At 40.4% G+C, this 17,651-nt stretch overlaps 1 protein-coding gene across 3 annotated transcripts in view; it reads left to right on the top strand.

Annotated features, from left to right (window-relative positions):
- The window catches only part of NAV2 (neuron navigator 2), a gene marked incomplete at its 5' end in the record, with an annotated part of 427,505 nt that overhangs the window by 269,647 nt on the left and 140,207 nt on the right, over positions 1-17,651 (top strand). For all 3 annotated transcript variants that reach the window (XM_082317338.1, XM_082317337.1, XM_082317336.1), the window contains one exon: positions 1,823-1,875. In XM_082317338.1, coding sequence (XP_082173464.1) covers positions 1,823-1,875 — 53 coding nt within the window. The remainder of the gene's footprint in view (positions 1-1,822; positions 1,876-17,651) is intronic.

The following is a 17,651-nucleotide window of genomic DNA, read 5'->3' as shown; positions in this document are numbered from 1 at the left end:
AATTTAAGGTGGCTTGTGCTTCATTTACTGTTAATTTTCCCATGTTACGGAACAGTATATTTGTTAGTTTATAGGCTTATGGGGTTAACCTTTAGTGTACAGCACTAGAACCAAGCTTGTACTCCAAGCCTGTAGTACAATACCCACAAAGTGTAGAAGTGTTGAGTAAATATTTTGGTTCTACATTTGCTTAGTAAAAAAAATTTGGAAGAAGTCAAATGTTATATTGCAGCAGAATCTTGCAAACAAGCTACTAACAGTTCAGGCAGTTTCAAGTAGGTGAGTCTAGGTAGTTTGGATAGAAGAGCTTAAAAAGAGCCAGGTAATAAGCTTTACGGTTTGCTAACCTTGGTTTTAAATACATTGTGTAACATTTTGGAAGTTCTAGAGGACTGGGGAAAAACCTACTTTTTTTTAAGGATGATAAACAAAATGACCTGCGTTATTAGCGGTATCTCTGTACGCATGTGTCCCAAACAAGAGAAAGCTCATTCAGAAGTTCATTAGTCTCCTTTCAAGTAATAATTATGAATGGTGGAAATTTATAGGAATATAGCTATCGTTTTTTTAAAGTATTGTAAATTTAGTTGATAAAGATATTGCATGATACTAAACTCGGAGGTAGTACATACTAAGAGATGGGTGCACAGGATTTGTAAATGGGATTTAAAGAAACAATTTTTGTTTCTGTGTGATCAAATCTGACATTGCTTTCCTGAAAGAAATGTATGGTCTTTGTGTGTAGAGGCTGACAGACCACTCTGGGGAGCAGTACAGTGGATTTAGCTGCAATCTTTTTCAGATTAGCATCAGTTCTTAAATGCATTACTGTGGCATAAAGGTGTACTGTGACACTTTGATGTGCAAAAAGGGGGATACTGGGCAAGAGTGAAGTTATATTACTTCTTTATTTGTCACTGTTGTCACCGCTGTTGGAATGTTGTGCCAAATTTGATACTCCTGACTGAAGAAAGACATGAAATGAGATGGAGTTCTGACCGATGTCCTGAGAATATGGGACTGGTAGAAAATACAGCTTTTAATAGTAGAATCTATGGGAGGCGAATCTGTTCGATTCATCAGATGGGATGTGAACGCCTACCTTTATTACAGTGCAAAAAATTGTGGGAATCTGGTCTTTGATTATAGCTGTTTCTTCATTCTAGCACACAAGTTATTTCGGGGTCCAAGACCGAAACGTGAAACTGAGCAAACTAAGACTCTAAGGCAAACAGTTAACCACCTCAACAGCTTAATTATTTCAAGATTGAAGCTATATCTTTTTCTGCAAGTTGTGTTGCACGTAAGATGTGGACAAGAAGCTTGAAAAGTAGTCCTGTGGTTTGTGCTTTAAGAAAAAAAAAAAAAAACCAAACAAAAAACCAACAACAAAAAAAACACCAAACAAAATTAGAGTTACTGATTATAAATTTCCCATCTAGATTTAAAATATATATTCACTCCACAAGCAAATTAATTGACATGCAGGCATCTATATGTACATAGTGTTCACTTTTCCACCCAGCAGTGATTCCCTTTCCAGAGTTCGGTTCTTTTTTGGAGTTTAAAGGAGTTACCCATCACTGTACAAGATGTTGTCAGACCAGTTGTTTTCTGCCCCCAGCTGTCTCTGGAGGCATGACCCACGAGAAAACTCCAGCTGCTTTTTTTTGATGGGTCTCAGTGTATCACACATTCATTTGAACTGGACAGCTACAATCTGAAACCCCTTTATTTAGCTAGCAGCAAGTGCTCTGGAAATAATTGGAATAAACATCCTTGGTACAGTTTTTTGCTTTATCTCCTCTTTCTTGCTTTTCAGCAAATGAAAAGATTGAAGACATCAATGGCTGCCCCAAAAATAGGTCTCAAATGGTAAGCAGTAAAGTGGTCTGTTGTTTGTGTGTATGTGGTTGATTATCGAGTGTGGCACTTCAATGTCTGAGACTTTTAATAGCAATTTTTAATTAGTTTTTCATGGTAGTGAGAGCAATGGTGTAATCTGAAGAACTTTAATATTACAGTTCTTGCCCCGTTGTACTCCACAGTAGTTGAATTAGGCCTTATCATTTATCACATAATTACAATCAAGATTATTCTTACATTGGTATTTTATATTTCTGAAATATCACATTGTTAAACAGGAATGTATAAAAACAGGATTTTGTTCCTCTATATAGACAGTAGTATTGCAAAAGCAGAATTTGATATTTATTTTAAAGTTGGATTAAAAGTTCCTATATCCTTTGAAAAGAAACAAAATAAATGAGTAAAACGCACTAAATGAAAAAATTTCAAATTACAAACTTCAAGATGTTTTGTGTATGCCACTTGGTTTTGACTGATAAGTTTTAATTTGTAAAAGAAGTTGTTTTCTATCGTGCTTGTACATAATATTTAAAACCAAAGAACCAAAAATTACTGCGGTAAAATTAAAAGCATATAGTACCTCAAGAGTATGTCTGCTCTGAGTATTGGTGAAGCTAAAATTACAGGCAGAACTGTACTGAGAATGCAAATAATAGGAAACTGATTTTTAAAACGCATCCTAGGAGTGTTTAAAATTTATGATCTTTTGAAGAAGGTTATTCTGCGTCTTGAGAAAAAACTCGTTTTACAATATAAATTCTGAAATCTCCCCTTTGCATTGCAAATGCTCACTTTGGGATACGTGAATATCTCTGTCGTGTGTATGAAGCTATTTTAATGTTTTTTCATTTTTATGACTCTGTTCCCAAGTCCCCCTACCTCCACAACTGCAACTTGAGCACAACCACTCACGTAGTTAAAGGGAAGATTAAAGGTTTGATGAGAGTTTGCCATCTTCAGTCAGAAACCACACTGTGTTCTGCTGTTCTGTTTTGGCTTTTTGTTGTTTCTTGGAAGTTAGCAATCTTACTTAAACCCATGGAGCAAGCACTCTGTGAAAAGAAAGCCATCTAAAAGATTTATCATTGCTACTTTTTACTGCTTTGAAGAGGTAGGTTGCTATTCTTGCTGTAGCCACAGCAGCTGTCTAGAGTATAAATAATTGAGGGAATTTTGACAATTACTATAATTTAATGTTCCACAAGTGTATCGTAAGAACTGAATTTCATTCGGGACTGGAGTCTATAACAAAGTCCAGGATGTTGTATGTAGCTAAAAGTCACTTTAAATCATTATTCTCAATGAAGGAACAGCGTCGTTCTGTTGGATAGTCGGATGTTGCTTATAGAAGTCAGATCTGGTCGTAAGCAGAGGCATGCAGAGGGCATGTGCTGGGTCAGGAATCGTGAAGAGTGCTGGAAAGAAGTGTTTGCTCTGCGCTGCCTCCTCTGAGGCTCTGATGTTATTCCGGGTGCTCATTCGGGAGGGTGGAGTGAGGGGGACTGTGTCCCCCGCCCGTGAGATGTAGTGCATCAGTCCTAGCTAGGCATCCCCGGTGGCTTTCCTCACGTGAGAAAAACGAGGATTATGCTTACGGCTTGCTTTTATTAAGTGCACATGCTTACGGAGCTCTCTATCATGTTACACTAAAGATACTAAGGCAAGAATGTCAGTATCTTCATAGAGATTGTGTTCACCCAATTGCTTGCAGTGTTTGAGGACGCAACTCTTTTCCAGGTCTCCTGTGTTCTAGGAAAAATGCATATGTTACAGGGCTTTGGTTTGTTTTGGTTTTGTTTTTTGTTTTGTTTTTTTTTGACATTTTGTTTGTTTGTTTGAAGATACGGCAGTCTTCATCCTTTGCGTTTTAATGCACTTCCCTCTTAATACAGCTTGCAACCATTTTCCAGAGTGTGGGAACTGGTGTTTGTGTCTGATACTTCTGGTTCAGAGAGATGGCAGAGGCAAGGCTATCCAGTCAGTTCAAACGCTCAACCAGGTGATGTCTAGTCTTATTTTTTCAAAGGAATCTTTCAGTTACAGGTGCCCATATCTGTATTGTAGTGTCTGTAAGGTGGGCATCACAGATGAGTAGACTGGGGGGGCAGGAGGGCACCATAAATGAAGATTTAACTTTGCAGATTAAATAGAAATACAACAGAGTTTAGAGGGAAGCCTTCTACTATCATCTATCCCCCTGTGGCAGTTACCTCATTTGTAGACTCACGATGCCATGAGCAGAGACACGTATGAGCTGAATTGTGAAGAGCCAGCTCACGTCCAGCCAGATGTATCAGCTTAGAAAGCTGGAGCAAATCTGTGTTTTCCAAGCCCATGAAAGGGGATGTGAAAGCAAGTATATTTGCTTCCATGTGGCACAGTCCTAAGCCAGTAAAGCCCGCCAAACCTTAGAGAGCTCAACACAGAGCCAGATCAGGTCTCTCTGCATTGTTGTTCCCATTGCTACAGTGTTGGAGAACATCGTACAAACTTGCCCGAATTGAGAATTAGAGACAGCTTGGGTCTGTCAGGCTCAAAGCCAGTGCTAATAAGCCTTGTCAAATTAAGTTTAGTACTGCAGAACCATTTGGGACCATCAGTGCTTATCCGCCTAGTCCCAATGCCAGAAATGACATGACAAGGACCCCCACTGGCTCCATGAAAAATCACCTAGGTGAGAACCTATCCCCCCTCGTCATCTTGTCCGGGCTTCTCCGCTGTGGGGAGTATCCCTGTCTTCCTTTGCTCCAGATAAGAGTTGGCTGGCTTTTATATAATCTATTCTTTATCTTGTCTTCTGCGTAAGACCTGTTTCAGGGGGTTTTATTCCAAACCTCTGTGTTTCGGTACTGTAAATATTCCTCTAAACAAAAGCCTGTAATTGTGATGATTAGTTCCAGCTGGCATGCAGAAAATCCTGTGGTTAATAGAGGATGTAGTTACATGGAGCACAGGCTCTGGGACCAAGAAGATTTGGAGAGCGTCACCACAACTGCATTTAGGTTTTTAGAATGAAGCTCAAGAAAATACTGGCGTGGTTCTTGAGAACAGGGCAAAGGAGGGTAAAGCAAGACCAGTTTCCTCTTCTACACGCTCCCGAAAAAAAGGCTGAGGTCAATAAACCCGAGTAGGGCTACCTCTGCCAGTATTGTTTGGTTATAGAAAAACAGGGATCTCTCTTTTTCTTTCTTTCAATTTGCCTCTTGTTTTGGGGATGATATTAGAGCTCAACATTTGGCGTCCTGCAGAACCCGGACCATATAGGAGGTACTGTTTAGTCCATTGCCTTCTAGGTAGTGGAGATGATTCTTACTGATGGGGGTGCCTTTGCAAGTGCTGAACGTTACCCGTCATAAAAGGGTTCGCTTCTATTTGTAAAATGATAAAGTAAGCAAACAAAAAATAGAGTACTTAAGTGAGTTGTTATATGTTGTGTATCAAGTCTGGCTGTAATGGCAGTCTGCAGAAATCTTGCTCTATAGGGGCTGTGCGCTGTCTGTGAGGAAATATGTTGTGTAAAATGGTCACAGTTTTTGAAGGCAGTTTCACAGCAATGTTGTAGTGTGAGAGCTGAGCATTTTATTATCTTGTACATTAACGTATGCTTTTTGCATGGCACTGCAAGGAGCGGGGGAGAGAGAGGTGGTTGTGTTACCTATTACATGGAAGTGATAAATCATAACAGAATGGTAATGATATAAGAAGGCAGCAAGGGACAAGATGTTTGAAAGACTAAAGCATTAAAGTGGAGATTGAGGTGAAGGAAAGAGAAGATCCATATCAGCTAGACTAGAAGTGACTGGGGAGAGAGCCGAGTAAAGAAAGTTAATTTTTAAAATGTAGACTTGAAGACAAAGAAGAGAGGAGATACTTGCCAGTGAAGGGATGTGTTGGCAGACACAGGCAACAGTTGAAACACAACTGAAGATGGGACTGGAAGAAGAGGCAGAAGAAGTAGCAGCAAGGTATCTTATAAGAGAAGTAGAGGTTTTTTCCCACCTTGAATGTAAAGGTAAGAAATACTGAATGTGGCAGTGGAAAGAGATAAGACGTATCTCTCTATATATTTAAGGAGAAAAAGAAAAGACTAATGAGAAAATGAATTTATTTTTTCCAAGGTTCAACATTAAAAAAAAAAAATCACAGATTATGATACTCTAGAAAGAACTAAAATGTTAGCTGTGAAAGTCTGAGAAGTGATAGCGCGTTACCCTCGTTACCGAGGCCTGAAGGAGCGGAGCGGTAGCAAAGCTGTCGGTGCTGAAGGGAAGAGGATGGGGGCATCCGTAGGGGGATGAAGCAGACTCTCATCTTTCCATGCTGAGCCTGGGGAAGTTGTGGGACACCCAAGACAAGAATTTGGAGCAACAGAAAGGAATGTAGGCTGAACCAACACCACAGTTCTCTCCTATAAATAGAGTAGGAAATAACTGTGGTTCTCGTGTGGGTTTGTGGTTGGGTTTTATTGTTTTTAAGGATGATCACTTTGTGTATATAAGTATCTGTGTTATCAAATAACAAGGAGGAGGTATTTTTTTGTGTGTGTGTTGACCAGAAGTTTTTCAAGAATCATCCCTTTCTGATGCAGATATCAAGCTGTACCAGTAAAATAATACTGTTCAGTCTTTCTACTACTGTTTGTCTTGCAAACGTGAAGAATCTTGTGCAGCATGGGTCAGAGCCTGCATTTCTTCCCAAGGACTTAGTGAAAATTGAGATGGAGGCCATGTTTTCCATATGTTCACTTTGTTTGCAAGGAAACCTTACTCGAGTGATGGCAGTTTGACTATTATTTTAGTATTTGGCTGATTTCTTGTATTCCGAAAACGAGCTGTTCTGTAATGTATGTGACACCCAAAGTCAAAGAACAGTTTGTATGAAAATTCTCCAGCCTGGTGGGGACCCTGTTTTGAAGTGAGCAGCGCTGGGAGTTTTAATTCAGTTGCTAGAGCCGGGTGTCCGCTTCCCTCCTCGGTGCGACCCTTGCCAGCTCCATCCCCTGCTTTATGAATCCTTTTTTATTGGAGAAAAGAGCGCGAGATGTTGAAATCTTCATTGCTCTTTGTGCGTATGGCACATGCTATACGTATTTCTGTGTTCTTTTTCTCAAAGAATTGAGATGATAAATGTGAATGCTGGTGTGATATGGCCCATACTTAAAGGGTATAGCTGGGTACACATCAATGAGTTGGTTGGCAGCAATAATATGAGCTGAAACCATCTGTATCACCTGAGCAGCTAACTATGTGTGTGTAATAGCTACTAAGTGGGTGAGCTGATGTCTTTTGTATGACTGCTGTAATAAAATTAAAACAAAAATAATAATTTAAATAGTCTTAGTTACTTGTATTTTTCTCATGGAAAATAATTCTATCTTTGCTCTTCAAGAGCAGGCATCTGCTTTAACCTGCTCCCCTGAACATTTTGAGCATTTTTATACACCCGGTGTTGTCTAAATGTTGCCATAGCTAGCCGCAATAAATTCGCGAGGCTGTAGCTCCAGACCCCCCGGGTTGGTGGGGCTGAAGCCCGGTTGTTCGGCCGCCCGTTCCCCAAAGCCGAGGAGGACTCTGCTGCCTGGGCATGTGCTGCTAATTCAGGGGAGCCGCTCCGCCGGCGAGATCAAAAGCATCACAAGCATTTTTTTTACCCTCTGCAAATTCCTGGCATAGGATTTTTGGAAATGTATCCCAGTGGTTAAATATAGCTATATATTTTCAAGTTATCCTACCCCGAGCTTGTTCTAAGAAATGTAGTAAAGGGAACTTTTCCATCTTCTGGTAAGACTTCCCCTTGCTTTGCTTGCAGAGTTTGTATCTTACTGTCAGTATAGGTTTAGAAATTTAATCTGTTTTAATGTTACTACAGTAACAAATGGGTATCTTTTGGCCTTAACCCGTGGTATGTTCCCTCACAGCTGAAGGTTAGCTGGAGGGGAGGACGTTACCCGGAGCCATGCCAGACTGGCCGGTGGCAGGCACCAGCTTAGCTCCTTCAACTGCCTGTGGAGATGCTTGGCCAAATATTGAGTTTAGGAATGTTTAAAGCATTTTCTCTAAGCATCCTGTGTTTCTGTTGATCATGTATGAACCCGTGTTGTCATGTAGACAAGAATGATTTACTACAGAGGCGATCTGCCAGGTTGCTTGTACTTAGATATCCTTCTTCCTCACTTTATAATGACTCTTGCTCCTAGATAAGATTTGTTTTACGGCCTCTGTTTTTTTCCAGAGATCCAGACTGTTGTTATGCTATTATGCTTACCATTTGTGTATTGTTATCAGCGAGACAGGCGTTGTTGGATCATAGGTTTCTGTGTCACAGAGCTTGCAGTCTAAATAAAACCACAAGCTGCCCCCTCTCCCCCGCCATCACCCTCTATGGAAAATAACACGATAAATAGAGCTAGACTGGATTGGGAAAGGCCAATATATACATCTCCCTGCCATAAGGCAGGATGAAGTGTCATAAAACAGATATTTATTTAATTTCTGGAGAGAAAGGCTTCCAGAACTCTTGCGCGTGCAGAGATGGGAGATAAGGCAGCATGTGCATGCTGCTCTGTCCATTGGGTGGGTGCGTGTGGTACCTTTGGGGACATTGCTGATGACAGTCTGTCATTCCCATAAGGCATCATCTTCATGGTCCCTGAGGGTGTGCTCTAATTCTTTGCCCTGTACAATGATGAAAGAACTTGGGCATCATCTGTCTCTGCAACAGCATGAGGCTGGATAAAGAGCAACAGAGAACTGACTTAAAAAGTAATTTTTATGGAAAAACTGAAGATGTGAGCTTAACTATAAAGACAGAATTAGATTCTATTTGATCATTTATTTCATTGTTAATTTAAGCTGAATTATCACTTTTTGAATATCTATGGTTCTACCCCGTGCGTGGACTGAATACATGAAACAGCAAATGCATTAAGGGGCCAGGGTCATTCCACATACGTGTGTGGAGATCTCCGTATCTTTCGCTTATGTGTTTACTCCTGCACCAAAGCCTAGAAAAATAACTCTTTTTTGCCATGGCTATTATTTATGTAAAATTATTACGTAAGTATACCTTTTATGCAATACGCTGCAAACACATAGCTTCTTGCTGTGTTTTGCATAAATGGGGAAAACCGGGAAATTATGGATTATGGTCTTTAACTTCCCACACCTGTGCGTTGGGGCATATGGAACATAGCAACTGCATTCTTGGTGAGGCTGCGTTAGGTGCAGTGGATTGTATTCGCTTCACTAAGACTACTGGTGTTGCATTTGGTACCATGAGCAAAAATTGTGCTCAGACTACGTTTTTTGTGGAGTCTGTCAGGGGTAAATTATGGTTTTTATTCAGGGTTAACTTTATCCGAGCTTTTTCTAACTAAGGAAAAAAGGTTAAGTTGATTTGAGGACAGGTGGAAGTAAAAATTCAATTATTCTTCTTCTTTCTGGGAAATTAATTAATTCTTTTTCTGAACCCTGGCTGTGAAGAAAACTTTGTAGGCTTCCAAAACGGCAACAAAAGCACAGTAACCCAAGTTTAAAGCTTAGGTTGATAACAAAAAGATACCTACTCGCATTTACATAGCTTAATTCTCGTTTCTGAGCTGTGCATCGTTTCTCAACAGAAACCCCACTGTCCACTGCACTGCTTAAAAACAGTACAGTGAAACTTCATCTTAAACAAGAAGGTTTTAAATTGTTCTGTCAGATTTGTGATATAAGAATTAAAGCTGTTTGTATGGCATTTTTTTCTGGTGCCTAGGCATCTGTTTCACTTTACAGGATATGTAGTACTAAGCTCTTCACTCTTGAATATCTGAAACAGATCATAGCTTTTACAAAGGATTATACAGCCCAGAGAAATAAACTTTTTATCTATGTGTCTTGTCATAAATCTTTGATTTGCAGCCATTGCTTATACACTGTAACTGTGTGATAACGGTTATTTTAATTGATTAGTCTGTGAAGGTGACACATACCAAGAAAAGTTTATTCTTTTGCTTTTTACGTAGGATTATTTTTATATATTTAATGTCAGAGCTAAACAGTACTATTGAGGTTGTTATAAGCAATTATGCAGGAGAATTTCAGTAGGGGATGTTATCCAGGATCCAGGTGCAAGGAAGGAGGGGGCACATATGTGTTGGTGTCCCTCCAGCCACCAGAATAAATCAGTTGGGAACAGGTGAAGCTGTGACCCTCGGGCCTCGAGACATAAGTATGCACGTCGGCCAAGACGGCGAGGGTGCGCTGCGCCTGGGAACGGGCTGCCGCGGTAGCTCCCTTCCCAGGGATCATTTTTAGAAACGAACAACTGTCAATGGCCATATTGCAAGAGGTCCTTCGCATGACAGAGCCGTGAGATGGCCATTACTACTTCTTTGGTTGCATGTATTTGAATAAACGAAACCAGATCATTTGCTGGTGTACTGTCATCCCACTCACGATAATTGAGAATCTGCAATTTACTTGCATTACTGAAAATTAAATTTTGATTGGTAGGTTATTTTATTTTTATAATTATTTAATAGAGTGCAGCAGTATTAATACAAAACTTTTTTCTGAGGTAAAAGCTCTGTTTGTGATAAAATGTTCTGTGTAGCTCTTTCTAAATGAGCTTCATTAAATTCTGGATTACTGCTGCAAATTCAAGTTAACAATATATACAGCTTTCAACGCTTGAGCTAGTATTTGAGGAAATACAACCGTGTACAAGAGCCAGCGCTTACTGCATTGAGTGGTTTTAGTGTCAGTCCTTCCTTTTAAGCATTTGTGCTCTTTTAAAAATATTGGTTTATGTAGAATTCAAGGATGTTTTGGGAAGTCCAGGTTAACTAGATATTGACCATATTTTACATTTAATCCCAACAGCACAGCACTAAAACGTAACTGTCGGTCTGGAAGCCCCAGATAGAAAAGGGTCTCCTGTGAGCAGCCAGGGAAGGTGGAAATGAAGCGTTCATGGGACCTGCTGCCCCCCTTGTCATGTATTGACTGAGTGCAGCCATGGTTTCTCCTCATCTGTTCCTGTCTTGAGTTATACATAAGCAGAGATTTAGTGCCAAAAATGTACAGTTAGTATGGTATATGCTGAAACCTAGTCAAGTGTCTATTGGGACCAGTAAAGAGTTTCACCTACATCCTAAATTAATGATTTTCCAGAGGCAGGGTACTCTGTGGATACTTGTTTTGCAAAGTTGAACTTGTTGCTGAACAAATTGTTATTTAGGACATCTCAAGATTTCAAATTATGCACAAATTATCCACTTGAACTTTTCAAATATATTTAAGGCCTGATCCTGAAAAGCTGATCCAAAAATAATATTTCCAGGAATATTTTTCAACGAAACTACCCTTTACTTCTTTTTTTCCTCATAGGAAAGTTTTGGGTTTGAATAAACAAACCTAAAAAAAACCAAAAAAAACTAAAACAAAAAAACCAACAACAAAAAAAAAACCAAAACAACAACAAAACAAAAAAACACAAAAAAACCCCCAAAAAACCCTGAAAAGCTGAAGGTTAGCTGGAGGGGAAGACGTTACCCAGAGCCATGCCAGACTTCAAAATAATCTAGGAAGATTTCCACAACCCTTCCATCTGCCTCTCCCAGACCAGACTAGCTTTGGCAAGCCTCGTGAGCCGCGCAGGATTGCCTGAAACCATTCACAATACAAGAACGCCCTTTGGATGGTTTTTGATGTGATTAGAAATCTTGGCCATTGCGAATCGCAGCTTTATCTGTGGTGCTTACTGCCCCCTTTTCTATTTATATTAGGCCTGTTGTGAGTGAATATTGAATATTTGTCCCATTATTTCCAGAGGAAGAGCTGAGGCACAGGAAAGCTAAGGTTTTACCCAGGGTCTCAGAGAAGGGGATGCAAGAGATGAGGCTTAGGCTAGTTCTCTAGCCTTAGGTTAGTGCCCAAACTGTCCTTTTCTTTAAAAACCCAAAATAATAGTCAACTGTTCACATACATGTGGAAACAGTGTACCCATGATAATAGATTTTTGTTTCTGTGGCTAGATCTGTTACAGCCTGGCTTCAGAATATGGATTATTTTCATTTGCTCTTACGTTACGTCTGTTATTTCATTTCTAAGATATGCACCAAGTTCTGTCAAAATCCTGAAGCTTAATTTTGAGAGACATTTTTATCCAGCTAGTCAGGAGCAGCATATGAATGCTTGGAGCAACATATTATTTTCTTTAAAAAAAAGATACATTTTGATTGGGATAACTACTAATGAAGATTTATTGTAAACAAAGCAATAATAGTTAGTATTTATATCCTTCTGGGGAAAATGGAATTTGCAATTTTGCCTTGGTATTTCTTACATATAATTACATTTAGGAAATAGTGCAAATGAGACGTTATTTGAAGGGAGAACCCTCCCTCCCCCAAAACTCCAGGGTAAGGATTGTCAATGTAATGACTTAAGATTTTTAAGGTTCTTCCTAAACTTTATAATATAAAAATATTGAGTGTGAAAGCTTGATCTGAAAATACAGACAAGGAATAGATTTTGCCTTAAGAAACAGCTTGCTGAAAACAGCTTGTGTTAGGCTCTTTCCTTGTTTCTACGTTGTATGTGAAGTCTGCTGGAATATTGCATAAGGGTTTGTGAAACTTTAAAAACTTTCACATGAAATCAATCTTTTTTTTCTCCTTTGAAAACTAATATACTGGACATAACATGGAGCCTCAAGTTAAATGGAAAGCACTGGTTTCAATATAAGTAGTGGGTTTTCTGGATAAGCTCATAAAAACTCCACATCTATCACTGGAACAGTTGGGGGCAGAGGTCTTGCATCATAACATGAGAAACTTCCCATGATTTCTAAGTGAAGGCACCTACAGTAAGTTTAATTCTGATTTTTGCTTGAGAAAAACATCTGTATCTGTCACAAGGGCAGCACTAGTTACAGTTTACCCTGTGTATTTGACTTGGCAGAGTGGGACGGACGGCTTTGGCTGTAGACAGTTTCTATATTCAAGTCTTTGTCTGATATAGTCAACGTTCAACATATATCAGGGCCCACCTATGGGTCTCTATTTACAGGCTCCAGGATGGGGGTATTTGTTTGGGGTTGTTTTGTTTCTGGCATGCTCTATTCTGCTCGTACAGGCCAGGGCATGTTTCCTGGCTCCTTTTTGTTCTAGCACTGTCAAGAATAGAAATTGAAATTGCTGTTATATGACAAGTGCAAAAACTTGTGTGGGTCCGGTGGCCAGTGTTGTTGGAAATGCATAATTACTGTAGGGTACTTTTGATAATAGAGGGATATCTGAGTAATATACCTGGGAACGTCATAGTGAAATGAGGATTAAATACATGCATTCTGATCCACGCATAGGAAATCAGTGAAGCTGTTAAATTTGTGTGTACTTGAGTTTCATGTGTGTAGAAGCTAGGAAGGAACGAGGAGCGTGCAGGTCTGGTGGGAATGAAAGCGATGATATGCAATGATGGCCTTTACAAAAGTACTTAGAAATCAATAAATATGTGTGACTACTAGCTTTTAATCCTGCTTTTCCAGCAAGAGGCTGATGGTCTTACTGGTCTACCAAAGCAACTGCTGCTTCCACAGGCTGGTCTGGTGTTTGCAAGTTATGCACGTGCAGTACTTCTTAGCCATGATGCCTTCTGCTCCCATCTTGCCAGGTAGCAAATGCCACCCAGAGATTCATGTTCAGAGGAAGTTTTCAGGTGGCTGATGGAAACATGCATTTTGCTTCTGTGAATATGAGAATGGGAGCTGTGACGCTTGATATGTGATGTCTGAACAGAAGTTTAATTCTATGGGTTTTTAATTTTTCATATCATCTCTTAATTATAAGAAAGGAAGAGGAGCCTCCAGAGGTGGGCAGCCCCTCGGGTGAAGGCTCAGCCATCCTCGCTTGGCATTTAAGGACATTTCAGAATAAATACCTGTTGTATAGGGTATGAGACTGATTACGCACTTTCATAGTTGACTATACCTGAAAGAGTTTATGTGCAGCAGTTCAAAATCGCAAATGCATTTGATGGTTTTGGCCAGGAAGAGTAACAAGGCAAGTGTCGTGGTTTAATCCCAGCTGATGACTAAGCCCCACCCAGCCGCTCGCTCACTCCCACCCAGTGGGATGGGGGAGAGAATCAGAAGAGTAAAAGTGAGAAAACTTGTGGGTTGAGATAAAGACAGTTTAATAGGGAAAGCAAAAGCCGCACATGCCAGCAAAGCGAAACAAGGAATTAATTCACTCCTTCCCAACAGCAGGCAGGTGTTTAGCCATTTCTGGGAGAGCAGGGCTTGGTTGCTTGGGAAGACAAAAGCCATCTCTCCAAATGTCCCCCCCCTTCCTGCTTCTTCCCCCAGCTTTATATGCTGAGCATGATGTCATATGGCGTGGGCTATCCCTTGGGTCAGTTGGGGTCACCAGTCCCTGCTGTGCCCCCTCCCAGCTCCTTGTGCACCCCCAGCCTGCTCGCTGGTGGGGTGGGGTGAGAAGCAGAAAAGGCCTTGGCTCTGTGTAAGCACTGCTCAGCGATAACAAAAACATCCCTGTGTTATCAACACTGTTTCCAGCACCAACCCAAAACATAGCCCCAGACAAGCTACTATGAAGAAAATTGACTCTATCCCAGCCATAACCAGCACAGCAAGGCTCAGTTTTGGACACTGCTGGTTATGTGTCCGAGTGGGATAATCACTGTGGATGTCAGTCCTCGGTTTTCCTTCTTTTGCACAGCTTTCCCCTATTTTGGGTAGGCAGGAAAGGAGAGCATCCAACTTACCATTCCTGCTTCGCTTCTGCTGTGTTAAACGTTGCTGGCAAAGCAAATGAGAAATCAGAATTGTCAGCCAAAAAACAATTGTAGCTCACAGTGAAAAAGAAAATATACACTCCCCTTTGGCAAATCCAGTCCTTTCACATCTGCTGGAAGGATTTAAACAAGATGTGGACTTGGCCAAGAAAGGGCCTGTAGAGCCTCAGTGACAATTTGCTGCTGGATACTGCAGTTTCAAGGAGGCAGCTGTACTTTGTGTCGGAAGTGACCATGACGCAGGGTCATTAGGTCTTTCCTTAGCCAAGATCTACCCAGGAACTTCACTTCTATCCTAGGTACATACATCTAAATGGTCTAATTACCATGTTACTACTTCAGAATAGCTTGTTATCTCCAACCCTGTATGCACTGGGGATCTTTATCCATAAAACAATATTTGCAGATTATAAGTAGTTAGTTCTTATGTTAATACAGCAGGGGCTAGAGACAGAATCCTTCCTTGGAGCTTTTATAGGTGAAATGCATTAAACGTTACACTGTTGGAAAAGCTTCTCTTTAAACAAGCAACGTGATTTCTGATGCATTAGGCTAATTCACCCAAGCTTAGGGTTCTTTGCTCAGGCCAGTGGCCGCAAAATAGTATTCACGCCTTAAGCTATTTGACATATGAAGATTTCAGTAGCTTTCTTCTCTTTGGTTTTTACAATAGGAAAATCAGTGATTCCCTCACACGTCCCAACATCCCTGTTTTCATTCTTGGCACCTCAGGGGTTAGAAGACAGCTCCCTGGTCAAGCATTCGGGGCTTTTGCCTCTTATGAGGCTCCAGAGTGCCAAGTGAGCGTGAGCCCGTTTCCACTGGAGCTGGACAGCAGGCACACGTCGCTTCTCCCATGAATATGAGAATGGGAGCTGTGACGCTTGATATGTGATGTCTGAACAGAAGTTTAATTCTATGGGGTTTTAATTTTTTATATCATCTCCTAATTATGTCATTGTGTGGGAAGCACCCTGAATTCCTATCAACACTAAGTTTTAATCATTTCAGCTATAGACCTGCATTCTGCGTTTCACTTTCTTCTTGAATTTCCCCAGGTTTCTTTCCGTTTTCCTTTTTGGGCTCTATTTTTCCTTCAAAAATCAACTAATTGCTGACATTCCTGTCATTCTGCCATGTAACAATGTTACATATCACAAATGATACTGCGTAAATGTTAAGAGAATCATTGATGCTTCTTTGTCCTTCAGTAGTATTTTTTTTAGTGAATTCCTCGTGCATGCGATGCTGTACATCCCTGTAGGATCTTATTGTAGTACTTTATTTTCTGAATGTAAGCGGTTGGTTTTTGCAAGCCTCTGTTATTACCTCTTTATTTCATCATGCCTGGTTTTAAGTACTGAAATAGGATATTATCCTGTTTCTATAATGTTTTGATTCTTAAGAGTTCTTGACTGCAAAATCATATGTAAAATAATCATATGTAATCATATGTAAATCTATGTAAAATCATAGATTTTTGGTAGCCCACTTCCTGCAGTCTTTGTTCTGCATTTTATATTACTGTATATTTTTTTCCCCCTCATTCTTTTTCTGTATCAATATAGCACTAAAAAGCCCCTGCTTTTTACAGCCTTTAGCCAGGCATTACAACTGATGTGGCAAGGTAGCCCGTCTGTCCAAAGCAGTGAGGTCGAGGTCACTCAACCTGTGTTCCAGGTACACACCTCAAGCATGAGTGCTCTGCTGGGGAGTCATCCATCAGTCTGGGCACGGGAGCCGTGTATCTTCATTAGGTGGCTAAAATACTCAGTAAAAACTGTGGCTTTGTCCCAGGGTAGAGGTGGTAGTGATTATAAAGGGTACTCTCTGAATCTGAATTGGCTCTGCAGTGAGCATGAGATTAGGAAGTCGGCAAGGACTGTGTAGCACCAAGAATGAGGGCAGGACTTGCTACCCAGAAGTAAATCTTAATCCTGTGGTCACTCTGTCCTGAAGGAGAGTTTGACCAAAGATGAGGAACCTGGGAAGAGAAGCAAAGCAGGACTGAAAGAACTACTTTGAGTTTGTACGACTGCAGATCTGGAGTTGAGATGAGATATTGCTTCTCTTGACTCACTAACCTAAGTAACCATACTTAGTAATCCCCCTTATTAGGAGAGGAGAAATCTACCCACAGCTGTGGAAGACTGGAAATGTTCTTGGAATGATGAAGACTTGTTAAGTGCAGGTGGTAGAAATGGATTGATGCTTTTGTGTGGTGTTTGTTCTTCAAAACGTAAACTTTGGCTTTCCGGCAAAGTCCCAAACCACCTCAATAAAAGAGCTGTGTTGAAAACTTGAAAGGGTTGTTGAGCACTGAGGAAGGAAACAGGTAGAGATTGACTGTTGTATCATATTGAACTGTGGGTGCGTTTGAACTGCACCCTGCTACAAGCTTTAAGGTCTGAACGTTACAGAAAATAAATTTTTTGGTATCTATTTGGGTTTGCAAGTATATAGTATTATATATATATATATATTTGAGCATACTATAAAGTATACTATATAGTTTGTATACTTTGATATAGTATATCTCGAAGTATGAGGCTGATAAAACCTTAGAGTGTATCAGTGTTTGTAATTGTTGAAATCACAGTTAGGTAATGCCAATACCCCCCCTACTCCCCCCCCGATAGACGAGAATGTTTTTACTGTTATAGGCAATAAATGAAAGTACCTTGAGAGCAATCCATGCTGGAGGTTTTTTGGCAGCTTCCCTTGTACTTCTTTATTAGTTTGAGAAGGATGGGAAGCGCGGGTCAGGTGCTGGGAGCTCAGCCTCCGGAACGCCGCACAGCCCTCACTTGTATATCTTTTTGAGGGCAGGCAGGAGCTGACAGGGAAGCTGGATCTTTCACGTTCCCTTTTGATCTCTCCAGACTTCATAGAAGAAAGGTAGTTAAGTGATAGCAAGTGTGGGGCTTGGTGTCTCTCTGCCTTCTTATCTGTGAAAGCAGTGTTTGGTTGTGATGTTTTAGG

The sequence above is a fragment of the Platalea leucorodia genome (assembly GCF_965183815.1).
Source record: "Platalea leucorodia genome assembly, chromosome: 7".
Classification (NCBI taxonomy): domain Eukaryota; kingdom Metazoa; phylum Chordata; class Aves; order Pelecaniformes; family Threskiornithidae; genus Platalea; species Platalea leucorodia.
Note: the sequence above shows the minus strand (reverse complement) of the source record. Positions and strands in the feature narration are given on the sequence as shown.